The sequence below is a fragment of the Hemitrygon akajei genome, chromosome 1, assembly GCF_048418815.1.
Source record: "Hemitrygon akajei chromosome 1, sHemAka1.3, whole genome shotgun sequence".
Lineage (NCBI taxonomy): Eukaryota > Metazoa > Chordata > Chondrichthyes > Myliobatiformes > Dasyatidae > Hemitrygon > Hemitrygon akajei.
In genome coordinates, this window is record NC_133124.1 from 159966667 (window position 1) to 159984399 (window position 17733).

General features: G+C 43.7%; 1 protein-coding gene across 1 annotated transcript; it reads right to left on the reverse strand.

The window, feature by feature from the left end:
- Window positions 1-6: 6 nt before the first annotated feature.
- LOC140725208 (probable G-protein coupled receptor 139) lies at window positions 7-16936 on the reverse strand. The gene is made up of 4 exons (XM_073040388.1): window positions 16870-16936; window positions 15181-15762; window positions 14921-15069; window positions 7-54 (listed from the first exon to the last, which is right to left on the reverse strand). Exons 1-4 carry the CDS (start codon window positions 16934-16936, stop codon window positions 7-9), a joined length of 846 nt encoding a protein of 281 aa, XP_072896489.1.
- Between the last annotated feature and the right edge of the window lie 797 nt (window positions 16937-17733).

Here is a 17733-nt window from a genome sequence, read left to right on the forward strand (position 1 = left end):
GTTACATCATCCGGAGGGCGGAGTCTCGGAAACAGACGCGCAGATGCTGCCCATCTGCGGTTAAATGGGAAGACAAACGTGATCACGTGACCGGTGTGGTCTTCCACCCCAGGAGAAATATTTCCTTTGTCCATTCTTTCTATTCCTCTCGTAATCTTGTAAACCTCCATCCAGTCTCACCCCAGCCTGCGCTGCTCAACAACAACACCATTTTGTCCAACGTTTCGCTATATATGGTGGATTGCTACACCAGGGGTAATAGGACTATTGACCTACTGTATGCAAATGTAGAGGAGGCATATAGTGCATCCCCACTGCCTTCATTGGGGAAAGCTGATCACAACCTGGTTTTGTTACAGCCCAGATATAAATCAATTGTGATGAGGCATCCCACTACCACACACTCTTTTAGGAAGTGGACTCCTGAAGCTGAACAGGCCCTGAGAGACTGCTTCGGTACTACTAACTGGGATGTACTGCAAGGGGGGCTCTGTGGGGGCGTTGAGGAGGTCACTGAATGCACAACGGACTATATTAACTTTTGTGTGGATGCAGTTGTCCCTGTTAGAACTGTTCGCTGCTATCCCAATAATAAGCCCTGACCATCAACCAATCCTTTTATATCGATACCACATTCCCATCAACTCCTATAAATTTGATCTGATAATACAGAATCTGAGGCCACAAACCAGGCACGCCCAGGATCCTCTTCAGTTTGCGTATAAGGAGAAGGTGGGAGTGGAGGATGCTATCACGTATTTGCTGCACAAATCACTCTCTCACCTAGAGGGGGTCAGTTGTGCTGTGAGGATTACATTCCTTGACTTCTCTAGTGCCTTTAACACCATCCAGCCCAAGATCTTAAGGCACAAACTAACGGAGATGGGAGTAGACTCTCACATGGTGGATTGGGTAGTGGACTACTTGACAGATAGACCTCAGTATGTGCGGTTGGGAGACTGTAGGTCTGACACGGTGGTAAGCAGCACAGGGGCGCCGCAGGGAACCGTACTCTCTCCGGTCCTGTTCACCCTGTACACATCAGACTTCCAATATAACTCGGAGTCCTGCCATGTGCAGAAGTTCGCTGATGACACGGCCATAGTGGGGTGTGTCAGGAATGGACAGGAGGAGGAGTATAGGAAACTGATACAGGACTTTGTGATATGGTGCAACTCAAACTACCTGTGTCTCAATATCACCAAGACCAAGGAGATGGTGGTGGACTTTAGGAGACCTAGGCCTCATATGGAGCCAGTGATCATTAATGGAGAATGTGTGGAGCAGGTTAAGACCTACAAGTATCATGGAGTACAGTTAGACGAGAAGCTAGACTGGACTGCCAACACAGATGCCTTGTGCAGGAAGGCACAGAGTCGAATGTACTTCCTAAGAAGGTTGGCGTCATTCAATGTCTGTAGTGAGATGCTGAAGATGTTCTATAGGTCAGTTGTGGAGAGCGCCCTCTTCTTTGTGGTGGCGTGTTGGGGAGGAAGCATTAAGAAGAGGGACGCCTCACGTCTTAATAAGCTGGTAAGGAAGGCGGGCTCTGTCGTGGGCAAAGTACTGGAGAGTTTAACATCGGTAGCTGAGCGAAGGGCGCTGAGTAGGCTACGGTCAATTATGGATAACTCTGAACATCCTCTACATAGCACCATCCAGAGACAGAGAAGCAGTTTCAGCGACAGGTTACTATCGATGCAATGCTCCTCAGACAGGATGAAGAGGTCAATACTCCCCAATGCCATTAGGCTTTACAATTCTACCGCCAGGACTTAAGAACTTTTTAAAAGCTATTATTAATGCTTTTTGAGATAGTGATTTAGATGCATATCATATTTTTTTACTGAGTTAAGTATTGTATGTAATTAGTTTTGCTACAACAAGTGTATGGGACATTGGAAAAAAAGTTGAATTTCCCCATGGGGATGAATAAAGTATTTATCTATCTAGTTCATGCTCTCTAATCCAGGCAGTATCCCGGTAAACCGCTTCTGCACCCTCTCCAAAGCCCCGACATCCTTCCGAGAATGGGGGCGAACCGAACTGTATCAAACATGCCAGATAAGGTCTAACTAGTTTTATAAAGCTGTGTTACAAACTATAACGTTTTAGAAGTGAACCAGCAGCAACAGAGTTCACACTGGAGTCTGATTTTGATGTTAAAACCACTCACTTTATTAGTATCTACTTACAGTAACTTAACGAAATAAAGGAAAGATAACAGTGTTATGTACATATTTGTAAATATAACTCCCGAACTATCGAGCCTGAGGGAACAAAGCTTAGAGTGTTGAGATGGTAAAGTTGGAAAATTCAGTAATCCACGGAATAAATGATAGGAGAAAGTTATTTGTAATCCAGAGTGAAATGTAGAGAAAAGGCCGTTACTTCAAAATAACCGCCGTCGAAGTTCTTATCCGTTGAATCCGTCCACATACGAGTTATCAGCGAAAGTGACCTTTTGAGTCTTCCAGGGGTTACCACACAACATACCCAGGCAAGGGTTAATACAAGCGGTCCCCCAAAATATTCCAAAATCCACTCTTATGGATTATACGAAGTGACAGCCACACACATTCGCTGTGGTTCCGTGAACCGATGATCAACCCACTCTTGTGGGCATTGGAGAGTTCCAAGCCTCAGCTGCGACTAACTGAAGCTTTCAGCTTTTCCAGTCTCTCTCTCTCTTTCGACTGGCCGACTGCCTGTCTGCAGATCTTCTTCCTTGAGTTTTTACGGCAGTTGGCTTCCACACTGTCGCATTACTGCCACCTTCAGGATTTACCGTCCCTCATCGTCCATTCACTTGACTGCCTAAAGTCGTCTTTCCAGTCCCGTCGTCCTTAAAAAACTAGACAACCATTTCCTCCCCTGATCACTCTCCCCACATTCCAATAAACATTTAACACTGTTCTCTACCGGTCCTATGTTGCGTAATTGTTGTAGCATTTGTTGTCTTTCCTGTGCAAATTTCCTGCATCAAATAAGGATATGCTCTACTGTTTCAATCTCCTGACATAGTTCGCAAAAACCTGTCGGATGTTTATTTATGATGGCCTGAGTACCATTAAGGTTGCTGAGCCCAGTTCTCAGTCTACTTATAATTACTTGTCCCTTCCGCTTTACTCCCCTACTCCTTCCCATATTTACTCTGTTCTGAATTGAATGTAAATGTCTTCCTTTTATTGCTCTGTCCCAATGCTGTTGCCACTGTTGATTCATCCTTCTCTACACTGTGCTCTTCCCCTCTGATTTTCATAGCTTAATATTGACCTCTACAGATCCTTTTTGACACTGCTTTTGCCAGCTTATCTGCTGTCTCATTTCCCATAATACCCGAATGTGCTGGAACCCACATGAATGCGATATCTTTGCCTTGTCCAGCCAGTCTTGAATTTGCAAAACAGTATTTCATAAAGCAGATCCTGGTGTCCTCTAGCTGTACCCGCCTTAATGCTTGCAAGGGCCGATACAGAATCGCGACATATCACAAAATTACTACAGTCAACCTGCTCACTCCATTCTAGTGCTAACAATATGGGAAACATTTCAATTGCATAAACACTCAAGCAATCCGGCGTTCTCTTGCTAATTTCCACTTCATAACTTGGCCCAACAATTGCAGACCCTGTTGCACCCATTTCTGGATCCTTTGATCCATCCGTAAAAAATCTGTACATCTTTATATTTACATTCCCTATACCTATAATATTCACCGAGTATATCAGCTGTTTTATTACTGCATTTAATTTTAAGCAATTCCAAATCTACAGAGGGATTTTCTAATACCCAGAAAGGTCTGACAGTCCAAACCACACTTGGACAAAACTCTTTATCATATACAGGAGAGCTGTTTGCACTCCTGCCCAGCCAAAACTTTCTTTTTGTGTCCTTTGCTTTTCCCAGCATGTCTCCAACACCCTTTTTGTAGGATGGCTGTCACAATGCCCCCTTAAGTTAATCCAGTAATTTGCCTCCAGCTGTTTACGTCGCAGCCCCAGTGGCATTTCATTTGCTTCAACTTGGAGTGCACACACTGGGGAAGTTCCAACTGCTCCCAAGCACACCCTTAGAGCCCGAGTTTGCACGATATCCACTTCTGCTAACACAGATTTTGCTGCTGACCTGTATACAATAATTCCATATTCTAATCTTGATCTTATTAATGCTACATAAATATACTTCAGTGATGCAAAATCAGCACCCCATTCCAAACCAGCAAGACACCTCATGACATTCATCACATTTTTTCATTTAGCAACTACATATCTAACATGTTCTATCCATGTCAATCTCAAGTCAAAGTGCACTCCCAAAAACTAAAAACTTTCAACTCTCTCCAGGTTACTTCCATACAGAGTCCGATAAAGTCCCCTGAGATTTTTCCTTGTAAAGAACATAGATTTTGTCTTCTCCACTGAAAATTTAACACCCCACTTTGTCCCCCACACTTCAATTTGATTAATTCCATCTTGCATTTTCAGAACTATATGTTCAATATTTCTCCCTCTTTTCCACAAAGCCCCATCATCTGCAAACAATGATCTTACCACATCCGTTGGTATATTTACGAATATATCATTTATCAAAATGGAGAATAAATTTGGACTCACTACACTCCCCTGAGGCTTCCCGTTTTCTACAACATACCGGCTTGATAGCTCTGATCCTATCTTCACCTGAATAGTTCTCCCGGTTAAAAAGTCCTTAACCCAATTGAGCATTGCCTCCCCCCCATTCCCATTAAATGCAGCTTAAGAGCCCCTCCTTCCATAACATATCATAAGCTTTCTCAACATCGAAAATGACTGCAACCACCGTCTCTTTATTTACTTGTGCTTTTCTTATTTCATCCACGAGACACACCACTGGATCCATAGTATTCCTTCCTTACCTGAACCCGCTTTGATACGTAGCCACCATACCTCTACTTTCCAGAAAGTACACTAACCTCTCATTTATCATACGTTCCATAAGTTTACATATATGAGATGTCAAGGCAATTGGCCTGTAATTTCCTGTCCTGCTGGCATCTTTTCCAGGTTTCCTTATTGGAATAATTATTGCCTCTTTCCAGCTCCCTGGTATTCTCCCTTCATCCCAGACTTTGTTATACAGAAGCAATAGTTTCTGCTGACTTCCTTCACTCAGGTGTTTTATCATACTATAGCACATTTCATCTTTACCTGGTGCAGTCTTTCCTGTTCTATCTCGTGCCTTTCTTAATTCTCCCACGCTGAAAGGGACATCTTGCACACCGTCAAGGTTAGTTTTCCTACGTAAACCCTCCATATTTCCAGCTTTTGTTCTCTCTCTACTTCTTCTTCCCTTCTCAGACAAATTATCAGAACTATGTTCCATAACAAAAGTACTTGCAAACAACTCTGCCTTCTCCATGTTTGTTACTGCAGTCACATTTCCATCCACCAGAAATGGGTGCTTCCACTCTCTCCTGTTCCCTCCCATCCTTTTTATCATTCCCCCCCCCCCCCACCCACACCTCTCCTACTTGGGTTGTGCTTCTGATTGAATCACAATACTTTTTCCAGTGTGTCCTTTTAGCATGTCTTATTGTCTGCCTCACTACTGCCTGAGCTTGTTTGTACTGAATCATATGTTGGAAGTTATGCGTTATTTTAACCAATTTAAAAGCCTTATTTCCATTTCTCAATGCTTCCTTACAATTATCATCCCACCATGGCATTACTCTTTCTTTGTTCCTCCTTTACTTTTAGGAATGGATTCTAATGCAGCTGATGTTATACCTTGTTTTAATATGCTGTCAAGTGTTTCTATGTCCATCTCATCACTGACCCAACTTAGATATCTATCACTTTTTTCCAGAAACTTCTCCCAATTGGCTTTCTCAAGGATCAATTTCCCACCTATATTCTCTGTGACCCATGAGGCAGAAATATTTATCTTGCACCAGATTGGGTAATGATCACTCCCTACAGTTCCTTCTTGGTACACTAATCACTCACATACTGATGCAACAGAGTCTGATACTAATGTAAGATCAAGCACAGATTCTTTACCTGTATTAACATCAATTCTCTTACTACTGCCATCATTTAGGCACACTAAATACTTCTCATCTAGCAACTCCTCTATTACTTGACCATTGATGTCTGTTCTGTCGCTCCCCCATAATACATTATGTCCATTAAAATCACCACACCAAACAACATTACTACTATTCTGCCCTTTTATCTCCTCAAGCCAGTTAACTCTAGCCTTTTGCATGGATTATAATAATTCACAATCACCAACCCTTTTCTTTCAGCCCATACTTTTACTACCACATACTCTTGTTCACTTCCTATACCTAGTATTCTATAAGGAACACCTTGCTTTACATCAGTTGCACATCCTTCTCCTCCCCCCTTTCTCCTGTCTCGCCTTACTGCCTCATAACCATATAAAACAAAATCTAAATTAGGTTTAAACCAGGTCTCCTGGATACACACAACATCTGGCTTTTCTCTCCTGCTAGCTATAGACTGCTTGAAATCTTGTCCATTACCAATCAGGCTTCTTGCATTCCATTGAAGAAGTAGCATTATTAGTAATATCAACCCACACATCCTGTCTCTTGACTTGACTGTACCCTGAGTTATCATTTACCTCTTCCCATTTTAACCCTATCATACCTAAATGGTGCTCTGCAGCTTTCACAATAATCTGAATCCTTTCAGCTTTAGATTTCATCTCACAAGTTTCATTTATCACTCCTGCTATAAAGGTCACCAATTTATTCTTCTCTATCCATGCATTCTTCTTATCTTGCCTTTCTTTAGCTTCCACATGCTCCCTCAATCATTTTCTACTGTCCTGCCAACTTGACTGCCTCAGCATATGAGACTTTTTCCTTTACCGTTATCTGCTGCACCTCCATCCCTTTTTTCACCACTTCACATCCCCAGTACACTAGACAATGGTTACCTCCACAATTACAGCACTTTAGACCCACTCCCTCTCCATATTTTCCATATTCATGTTCCCCACCACAACTAGCACATCTTCTCTTTCCTTTGCACACTTTGGCCACATGCCCAAACTCCTGGCAATTGTAACACCTCATAGATTTTGGTATATATTCTCTTACATTGTATCACAGAAATAAAAATATATAACTCCTTTGGAGGCACCTTATCCTCAAATTCTACCGGAACAGTTTCAGTCTCCCCTTGTCATTCTTTTCACACTCCTCACTGAACTATTCCTCACCCTTACGTTCGCCACTAGCTCCTTCATATTAACACTAAGGGGAACCCCAGAGATCACCCCCTTGCAACCATTGACCCTTTGTGCTCCAACAACCGTGGACACTTTGACTTTCCCAACATTAGTCACCTTCATTGCCTTCTCCATCTGCTGTTTAGTTTTACATCCTATCAGCAGGTTTTCATCTCCTAAGATTCTCGCATAGCTCATTCCCTGACTTGCCCTCTGATGATTTTTGTTAGATTGAGCCGATTGATTTTCTTTACTCCCCCTTCCACCTCAAATATTACAACTACATTTAGCAATTTAGCCCTCAGGCCCTTCTCCTCAACTTCTCATCCCTCATTTTCCCATCCACCTACACGAGACCCACCTCCTTTCTTTCTCTTCCAACCCATCACCTTCCTATTCTTAGTCCTCCTCCCCACCTCTTCCCACTCAAACTCCGTGATGCTGCCGTCGCCAGCTGTCTCTCTCTCTCTCTCTCTCTCTCTCTCTCTCTCTCTCTCTCTCTCTCTCTCTCTCTCTCTCTCTCTCTCTCTCTCTCTCTCTCTCTCTCTCTCTCTCTCTCTCTCTCTCTCTCTCTCTCTCTCTCTCTCTCTCTCTCTCTCTCTCTCTCTCTCTCTCTCGCTTATGCGATAGACTCACATTCTAAATACCTTCACCCAATCGCACACATACACATACCCTAACCTACACTTTATCCTCCCATATTTAGCCATCCTATTACCCTATTCCTGTTTATCCATCATATCCTATAAAAAAAACCCTGTACCCCTTAAGAAAGATAAAAATACCCTGACCTGTGTTCTCTCACCCATGCCCAGCAACCCTTTTAATGTGAATTCCTGCACCCCCAATTCCCTTAGATTAATTCTCATAATCTCTCTCTGTATCCCATACTTCCGGCAATTCAGAACTACATGCTCTATTGACTCTTCTTCCTGACATTCCTCGCACAGTCCTGTCTGGTGTTTCCCTATCATTTTCAATGTTTGGTTTAGTGCACAGTGTTCCAGCTTTAACCGAGTGCACACAATTTCCTCTCTTCTGTATCTACTTCCTACCCTAGTACCTGCAACACTTTTTTGTATTTGATATAAATTCCTCCCTTTCCCCTCCCTGTCCCATATTTCTTGCCACATTTGGTTGATTTTTTTCCCAGATTACACACTAAACCTCTGCTTTACTGATACTAATGTGCATTTCTATATTTCCTTTCTTTAATGCCCTCTTTGCCAACTCATCCACCCTATCATTGCCCTTCACCCCTACATGAGCTGGAACCCATAGAGATTTAACCTGACCTCCCTGATTTGCAACTCTTGTGACTGACTGAAGGACTTCAGCAGGTACATCTTGCCAGCTGTTTGAGTGAGAAGACCTTAAACTTGCTAGAACTGAAGATGAATCTGAGCAGATCAACGCTTTGATAGTTTAGTTTTCTCCACCCAACGCAACGCAACCAACACTACCATCATCTCCACTGTATACACCGCTAACTTATCAGATGTTCTTCTGCTGATTGCAATTGCTTTTGCTGGTGTAGCCACCCCAAACCCTGTCACTCCTGTCTCAGGTTCCTTAGCACCATCTGTATAGACCTGAGTACCATCACTATACTTTTCCATCACATGACAGTTAAATTCACTTACCAAATCAGTTTTATACTTTCCTTTCCTTTTTACCTCTAACAAATGCCAGTCTTTGTCAGGCCATACAAGTTTCCATGGAGCTACAACCGGATAAACTACTGAAGGACTTATCCTTAGATCAAACACTCCACATGATCTAGCAATATCATTTCCTACCCGACTAAAGCTTTCCCTCTGAAACCTCCCATTTTCCCAGGACTCCTGCAACACTCCTTTAGCAGGGTGAGAATCATTGTGTCCCTGCAAATTAACCCAGTAGTTTGCCATCAATTGCATCCTTCCTTATTCCAAAGGCATTACTCCCATTTCTACCTGCAGGGCTGATACTGGTGATGTTTTAAAAGCCCCACTGCACACTCTCAAAACCTGAGCCTGAATCACATCCAGTTTCCTTATAAGAGACCTAGCTGCTGATCCATATGCTACACTTCCATAATCCAACACGGATCTTACTAAAGCCATATACATTCTCTTCAATGCTGAACAACTTGCTCCCCATTCCTTACCAGTCAAACATCTCATCACGTTTATTACTTTTTTACATTTCTCCTCAACTTTCCTGATATGTTCTGCCCATGTTAGTCGTAGCAAATGAAGCTGAACCCAGGAGCTATTTATGTAGCCAGCCTAAAATGAGAATCAGGTGCCTCAATTCGCGCACCCACCAGAACAAGAGAAAACTGGAAAACCTGGAATATGGAACTCTGGACCGGACCGTGAACTGGAATGCAGACTTCACAGACCGGACCATGACACTACTATGAACATTAAATCTCGTATCCATTCACACACACAAGTTAAAAAAAACTATTTTTCAATCAAACCGTTGCTATCATTCCGCAAACATACCCACAGTGATCTATGTGCATTGAAATCTCCACAACATACAACCCTCAGTGCACGAGAACTACATATACTTTCTCACAAATCAATAGAAAGTTTTCCACAAAGATTGTAAAAAATAACCACTTTAATACTCCTACCTGCTGAATCAAATATTTCGACAATTTCCTCATACGTTTCATTCACAATCACAACTTTGCAGCCTGCCCCTTTCCTTAAAAAACTGGCAATGCTATCCCTCTACCAACTAACCTGTCAAGCCTAACAACATTATCATCCTGCACAGGATAACTTAAAATGTGTAAAACCAGGTTTCCTCAATACATGTCGCATCAGGAGAATCTGACAAATCAGAAATAAATTTCTTAAAGTCTTCTTCATGAGAAATCAGTCTTCTCGCATTCCGCTGCAATATTTTAATCCCATTATATACCTTCACAGGTAGACTGGGACACAGATATCCCACCCATCAAAGCTCCTCATTACAGATCGTAAAGAGCACCAAATTTCTTGGTGTCCACCTGACACAGAATTTCACCTGGTCCCTCAACACCAGCTCCATAACAAAGAAAGCCCAGCTGCATCTTACTTTTTGCGAAGGCTGAGAAAAGTCCATCTCCCACCCCCATCCTCATCACATTCTACAGGGGTTGTATTGAGAGCATCCTGAGCAGCTGCATCACTGCCTGCTTCGGAAATCGCACCATCTCGGATTGCAAGACCCTGCAGCGGATAGTGAGGTCAGCTGAGAAAATCATCAGGGTCTCTCTTCCTGCCATCATGGACATTTACACTACACGCTACATCCGCAAAGGAAACAGCATTAGGAAGGACCCCACGTACCCCTCATACAATCTCTTCTCCCTCCTGCCGTCTGGGAAAAGGCTCCGAAGCATTCGAGCTCTCACGACCAGACTATGGAACAGTTTCTTCCCCCAAGCTATCAGACTCCTCAATACCTGAAGCCTGGACTGACACCTTGCCCTACTGTCCTGTTTATTATTTATTGTGATGCCTGCACTGTTTTGTGCACATTATGCAGTCCTGTGCAGGTCTGTAGTCTAGTATAGCTTTCTCTGTGTTGTTTTGTTTTATTATTACATAGTTCAGTCTAGTTTTTTGTACTGTGTCGTGTAAACCATGGTCCTGAAATACGTTGTCTCATTTTTACTATGCACTGTACCAGCAATCATGGTTGAAATGACAATAAAAGCTGACTTGACTTGACTTGACTTCAACTACAGCTTCCCACATAACACCAGTTACACCAAGATACCTTTCTGCAGCTTTCACAATAATTTTAGTTTCCTCATTAGGACGAGATGTCTGATCAGTACAATTCACCACATTCGTTCTCAACATCAGAAAATTCATTTTATTCAGCAGTGAAGTATCTTTAATGAGAGAACTGCGATGACAACATATATCCACTGATGACACAGTCTGTTCTCTGACTGGGAACACTTTATCAAGTTTACCTGCTCTACTTGCTGAACTTGTCCTTGAACAGGCCCTTCTGCTCATTGTGTTGTTCTGAATCAATTGAAGTGTTCATTTTATGCCTTACTAAACCTGTCCCTTCAGCCTGCACAAGGAACACATCCCTCCATTCGCCTCACATTCACGTGGTATCTAATAGCCTCTATCACATCTGCCTCCACCACCACCCCTGGCCTTGAACTGAAACATAACCACTATGAGCATGAAAAACAAAACTTGTAATGCAAATCGCCTTTAAACATTATGAGTCAAATTTTTAACATCATTGTCTTTTCTAAGTTGTTTTCAAAAGGCAGCTGTGCAGAGAAAAGATACAAAATTACACTAAATTATGAAATACTTGAACTGTTCAAGAAGGACTAATGAGGTGGTGTTCCCCCTTTCTCCTGAAGTGCATGCCCTCCAGTATTAGACATATCCTCCTTAGAAAAAAAATACAGGATATCCACTCTGTCTGTGCCTCTCACTTTGCCAAAACTTCCGTCAGACTTCCCTGAGCCTCTGCCGGTCCAGAGAAAATTACCCGAGATTGTCCAGTCTCACTTTATCCAGACATCATCCTGTTAAGCCTCTTCCACTCACCATACAAAACCTCCGCATTAGTCCTATATTAGAAAGCAATTCTCCACATGTGGGTAAAGTAGCGATGTATACAACTGCAAAATATGTGCCTGACAGTGGAACGACGATCTGAGAATTATGAACTCGGATTCCAGGATCCCTCTGTAGATCAACACAGTCCAATCTCGCCCCATAAATATAGCAGCAAAGGGATAATGCTGAACCTTTATAACACACTAGTCAGGCCACACTTGGAGTATTGTCAACCATTTTGGCCCCCATATCTCAGACAGGATGTGATGTCATTGGAGAGAGTCCAGAGGAGGTTCACAAGGATGACTTCGAAAATGAAGGGGTTAACATACGAGGAGCATTTGGCAGCTCTCGGCCTATACTCATTGGAATTCAGAAGAATGTGGGGGGATCTCATTGAAACTTACCGAATGTTGAAAGGACCAGATAAGGCGGATATTTCGTATGGTGGGGCTACCAAGATCTAGAGGGCACATCCACAAAGATGAGGGGACACCTTTTCAAACAGAGGTAAGGAGGATTTATTTTATTAGCCAGGGAGTATTGGATCTGTGGAATACTCTGCCACAGACTGCAGGAGAGGCCAAGTCTGTGGGTATATTTAAGGAGGAAGTTGATCATATCCTGATCAGTCAGGGCATCAAAGGATATGGCGAGAGGTCAGGTGTATGGAGTTGAGTGTGATCCGGGATCAGTTATGATGGAAAGGCGGCAGACTCGATGGGCTGAATGGCCTAATTCTGCTGCTATAATTTGTGGTCTCATGGACGCAAACCCCCACAATCATGGTGAATCTCCTCTGTCGTCTTCCAGCACAAAACATCCTTTCTACAGAATGCTAAGCAAACCTTTTCAAGAGCTTTGGCAAGTCAGGCAGCATCTGTTGAGGGGAATAGAGTCGATGTTTGAGACAGAACCCCTCCCTTACAGCACTGATACAGGCCCTTTGGCCCAACCTTTCCAAGCCATCCTGGTGTCCTTTTAAACTAATCCCATCTGCCTGCCTTTGACACAGAACATAGTAATCTGCAGGACATTACAGGCCCTTCGACCAACAATTTTGTGTCGACCATGTAACCTATTCCAGAAACTGCCTAGGATTTCCCTGTTGTATAGCCCTCTATGTTTCTAAGCTTCATGTAGCTATCTAAGAGTCTCTTAAAATATCCTATTGTATCCGCCTCGACCATCGCTGCTGGCAGTGCATTCCATGCACCTACCACTCTCTGTGTGAAAAACTTACCCCTGACATCCCCTCAGTACCTATTTTCAAGCACCTTAAAACTTCGTCCCCTCATGTTCATTTTAATCCTGGGAAAATGTCTCTGGCAATCCACATGATCAATGCCTCTCATCATCTTATACACCTCTGTCAGGTCACCTCTCATCCTCCGTCGTTCCAAGGAGAAAAGGCCAAGTTCACTCAACCTATTCTCATAAGACATGCTCTCCAATCCAGGCAGGATCCTTGTAAATCTCCTCTGCACTCTCTCTATAGTATCCATATGCTTCCTGTGGTGATGTGACCAGAATTGAACACAGTACTCCAAGTGGCATCTAACTAAGGTTAATATAGCTTTGTAGCGATGTACTACACACCGCGCTGAAATAACGACACGCAGTCGGTAAGTCGTTTCGAGACTAGTTTATTCAAACTTCGCGGTGCTGGTATTTAAACCCTAGCGCCCGCCCTCTCCGGGCGGAAATGACGTCGAAGGTGCATTACCAAAGTCTCACCCCGCGGGCTGGCAATTTGTGAGCCGGTTCGCCTGCGCAGAAAGTGGGTCGCCACAGCTTCAACATTACCTCACAGCTCTTGAAGGCAATCCCACGGTTGATGAAGGCCATCACACCAGACACCTTCTTAACAAAACCGCCAACCTACGCAGCAGCTTTGAGTGTCGTATGAACACGGACCCCAAGATCTCTCTGACCCTCCACACTACCAAGTGTTTTAACATTAATGTTATATTCTGTGTTCAAATTTGACCTGCCAAAATGAACCACTTCACACTTATCTGTGCTGAACTCCATCTGCCGCTTCTCAGCCCAATTCCGCATCCTATCTATTTCCCGCTGTAATCTCTGACAACCCTCCAGACTCTCCACAACAGCACCAACTTTAAAGAATTTTTCGGTGGGGGACTGACAGGTTTCTTGTTCGCTTGGCCTCCTGGGTAAAGAGTCAGCCATAGATGACACTGCTGGAGTTCTGCTCGTACAGTCGGAGGAATTCCGAGCGAATATATCTCCCAAACACTGCCGAGCTCCAGCTATATAAATGCAAGGATCAGTTACCCGGAATCAAAATATATTTCCTAGTTAATCTTGTATGTGAAGTCTGACTTTCATTCAGTAAAAATGTTAATTAGTGCTATATGGCAAAAAAATCCTTCCGTCAGATTTAGTTCTCTCTGGGTAAATAACGACACCTTTATCTTCGAGGACAAGTGACTTGTGGTTTTCAAATCACGAAAGTGCCAGACTCCAATGAGAATAACTGCTGCCCTCACCTTCATGTTCATTGGTATTGCCATCGATGGGTTCATCACTGTCAATCAGCTGGGGGTGGGGATCCGAGTAATCAGAAAACCTCCGGAATTCTACGTGTTGTAACAATTGCTCTTTGTAGTGTTGTGGAACATGGCCAGAACTTGAAATAATACCAAAGGACAGAGACAAATTTGCCAAGTCACAGGTGGATTGAACGCAGGAACATCCCATCCTCATAGAGACGGGAATACAGTCACAGAATTTGATAGTCAGCCAAGATGCCTGATCCATGCCTTGTTAGAAGGTGAGGAGTTCATACAGAGACAGTGAATACAGACACTCAAAACATGAGGGTGTTGCCCGTGTTCTGAGTGGCAATGGACCTGGGGAAAACGGGAATAAATGTAGCGCTGGAAGCTGGGTCTGCGAATGTTTGGAGATCTCGACTCTTGTTGATGACTGGGTATTCAGTTCTCTCTCAGCAATAGGAGATGAGACAGCGCAGAACAGAGGCCAGGTCCTGGGCGGATGGGCTGAGCTCAGTTCGCAGTTTTTTTAAAGAACAGGACTACTGAGGTGACTGGATATTTCATCGCGCTCTTTACCTGCTCCCTGAACTTGGACTGAGTCACTGCGTAGATAAAGGTGTTGGTGCAGCAACTTACGATCGCTAAGGCGTAGCCAACTTGTGCCAAAACATTTTCGGAACCAATGCCCGCCTCTCCTGTTCCTTTGACCTGGTAATAGACGAATTCTACGACAACCGTCATCCACAGGAGGATAAAGCTGCCAGAAAGGGTGAAGAGTAAAACCACAGACTTCTTCCTGCTCTCCATCTCCGGGTCTCTATTGTTCTCCCATTTACTTTGACTTCTCAGCCCCCTCCGGACACGACTGGCGACTAATATGTGCCGGACTGTCATAGCGTTGAGCAGCAGAATTATAGCGAATGGGAGCAATGGTGTTAAAACAGTATCGAACCAGTCAAGTCCAACCCAACTTTTGTCAGTGAAATAACCTGGCTTGGGATCGCAGAACCACGGCAGCCTGTCAATAATTTCCCCAGGTTCTATTGCGAAGTAAAACGGGATATTTTTCAGACAGAGAAGTATTCCAGTTGTGGTTTGCACCACAGCCGCAGATTTCCCGGTGCAATATTTAGTTTTCAGCTCCTGGCAACAAATGGTGACAAATCGATCAAAGGTGAAAGTGACGGTGAACCAGACTGAGCAATTTGTGGTTATTCGACGCAGTACGTGGATAACAGCACACACAGGAGTGATGTCCAGGAAACTCAGAGGGAAGTAATGATATTTGATTTGACCCAGGATTACTTCAGTGACAATGACCAGTAGATCCGCCACAGCCATGGCCACCAGGTAGCGTGTGGTGCAGGTGGAGAGGCCGATTTTACCCCGGGACAGGATGACGATAGCCACTAAATTCACTGTGGTGTCAAAAAAAATTAATGGACATCAACAGAATTATCGTTCATTTGGATCTCATGGCAAATTCAAATCTCTTAGCGAAATATTATGCATTGGATCAGAGTTTGTCATCCAAAGTAAATAAATACTCTCAAGCACCTCGGGAACCTTTGAGTTAAAGTTGGGTTGGATCGATCAAAATAGAGGCTCATTGCTTTCAAGCAGCATTTGTGAAGTAAATGGGTGATCGACGACTCAGGTCGAAGTCCTGCATAGTGACAGACACAGGATTCCCCACCCAAAACGTCGACATTTCCTTCGTCTCCAAAGATCCTGCTTGACCCGTTGACTTCCTCCCGAATTTTGCCCTTTTGTTCCAGACTCCACTATCTGCCTCCTCTCAAATCCTCACCTATGCTCTCAATGGCGATGGTAGCTCCCCGATTGTAATTCTAGTGACGGTCACTTCCAATACTGGTGAATCGAGTTGTCAGATATTGGAGGAAAGCCCGCAGTATGGGGATCCCAGTGTACACAGTGCACATTGCTGCAGGACCATTAGGTTATGTGCTCCACTCTAGACTTTAACTAACAATTAGTCATCTATTAATCTATAAATTCATATCTGTAATACATGTTTTAAAAATTGTATTGAAATCCAGCGAAGGGTAGACCTAGCAATCCCCCATTTAATCCTATCCTAATCATGAGACAGCTTACAATTAATCTAACAACCGGCACCGCTTCGGACTGTGGGAGGGAGCCGGATCAGCTGGAGGAAACCCATACGGTCACGATGGGAACATACAATCTCCTTACCTGCTGAGGCGGGTACTGAGACAGTACTGTAAGTGTTGCGTTTACCACTGGAAACCACTGCTAACCACTGCACAACTGCCCGCTCAAAGTACCTCTCCAACCTCGTGCACGACGACTCCTTAAAGCTCAAGTCATAACACTTTGATACTTCATTAAAAGGCAGATCTGGCTTCCAATATTTACCTTCATGAAGTGGATTCCCCGATCGTATCTGTTTTACAGTTAGCATAGCTGGTAAAATTACCTTTACGAGAGTTTCAGCAGCGCACACAAGGAGTGACAGAATTTAAAGCATTAATCTCGCTTACCAGGAACTCCAATGGTTGCAATAATCACGTACAATATTCCACTGTCACTTGCAAATGTTTGCCACATTTCTGTGTGAGCCTAGTCCGTTCCGATGATTTTGTCAGCACACTTTGCGAGTGGAACACTGGCATGGCAATTTATCAGTCTTTATAGCATTTCCAAACTCCACGGGGACGTGTTTCAACACTTTCCACAAGCAACGGCAGAGTGAAATCCCTACAGGGCAGCCTAAATTTGGTCAGTGCTGATGTAATTGTGAGATTCAAACAACTGACGTTGCGGGAGACACGTCATCCTTGCATCATGTGTTCGGCCATGCAATCCAAATGCCAGTGGCCCCGTCAAGAATGAATGAAGCATCTCTAAAACAACGCATAATTAGTTAAACTTCTCTGATGTTTACAACAGGCCATCGATGAAGGGTATCGTCCCGAATCCCCTTCCCGTCCGCCTTCCTTCTTCACCCCATTTTCTCCCCCGACCTCAGCGCTCTCTGATGATGGGTGAAAGTTGAAATATGTTAGGGTAAATTGAGGAGGGAACTTCTTCACTCCGAAGGTGATGAGAGTGTGGAACGGGCTGCATGTGGAATTGGTGGATCCGGGTTCGATTTCGACACTTCATTTCACTTGGAAAAGTATATGGTTAGGCGTTGTCCGGAGGGCGGGTTGTGCAGGTAGATGGGACTAGACAGAAAAATTAATTCGCCTTTGACTAGGAGGGTCAAAGTGCTTGTTTCTTTGCGCTTGTGCTCTGTGACTTTAATAATATTCTGAGTTGTAATTTCCACAGTTAGTTCGGTGCTGCTAATAAATGCACACAGAAATTTCCAGAATGGCTGAAAAAGCTTGGAAACTGTGCAA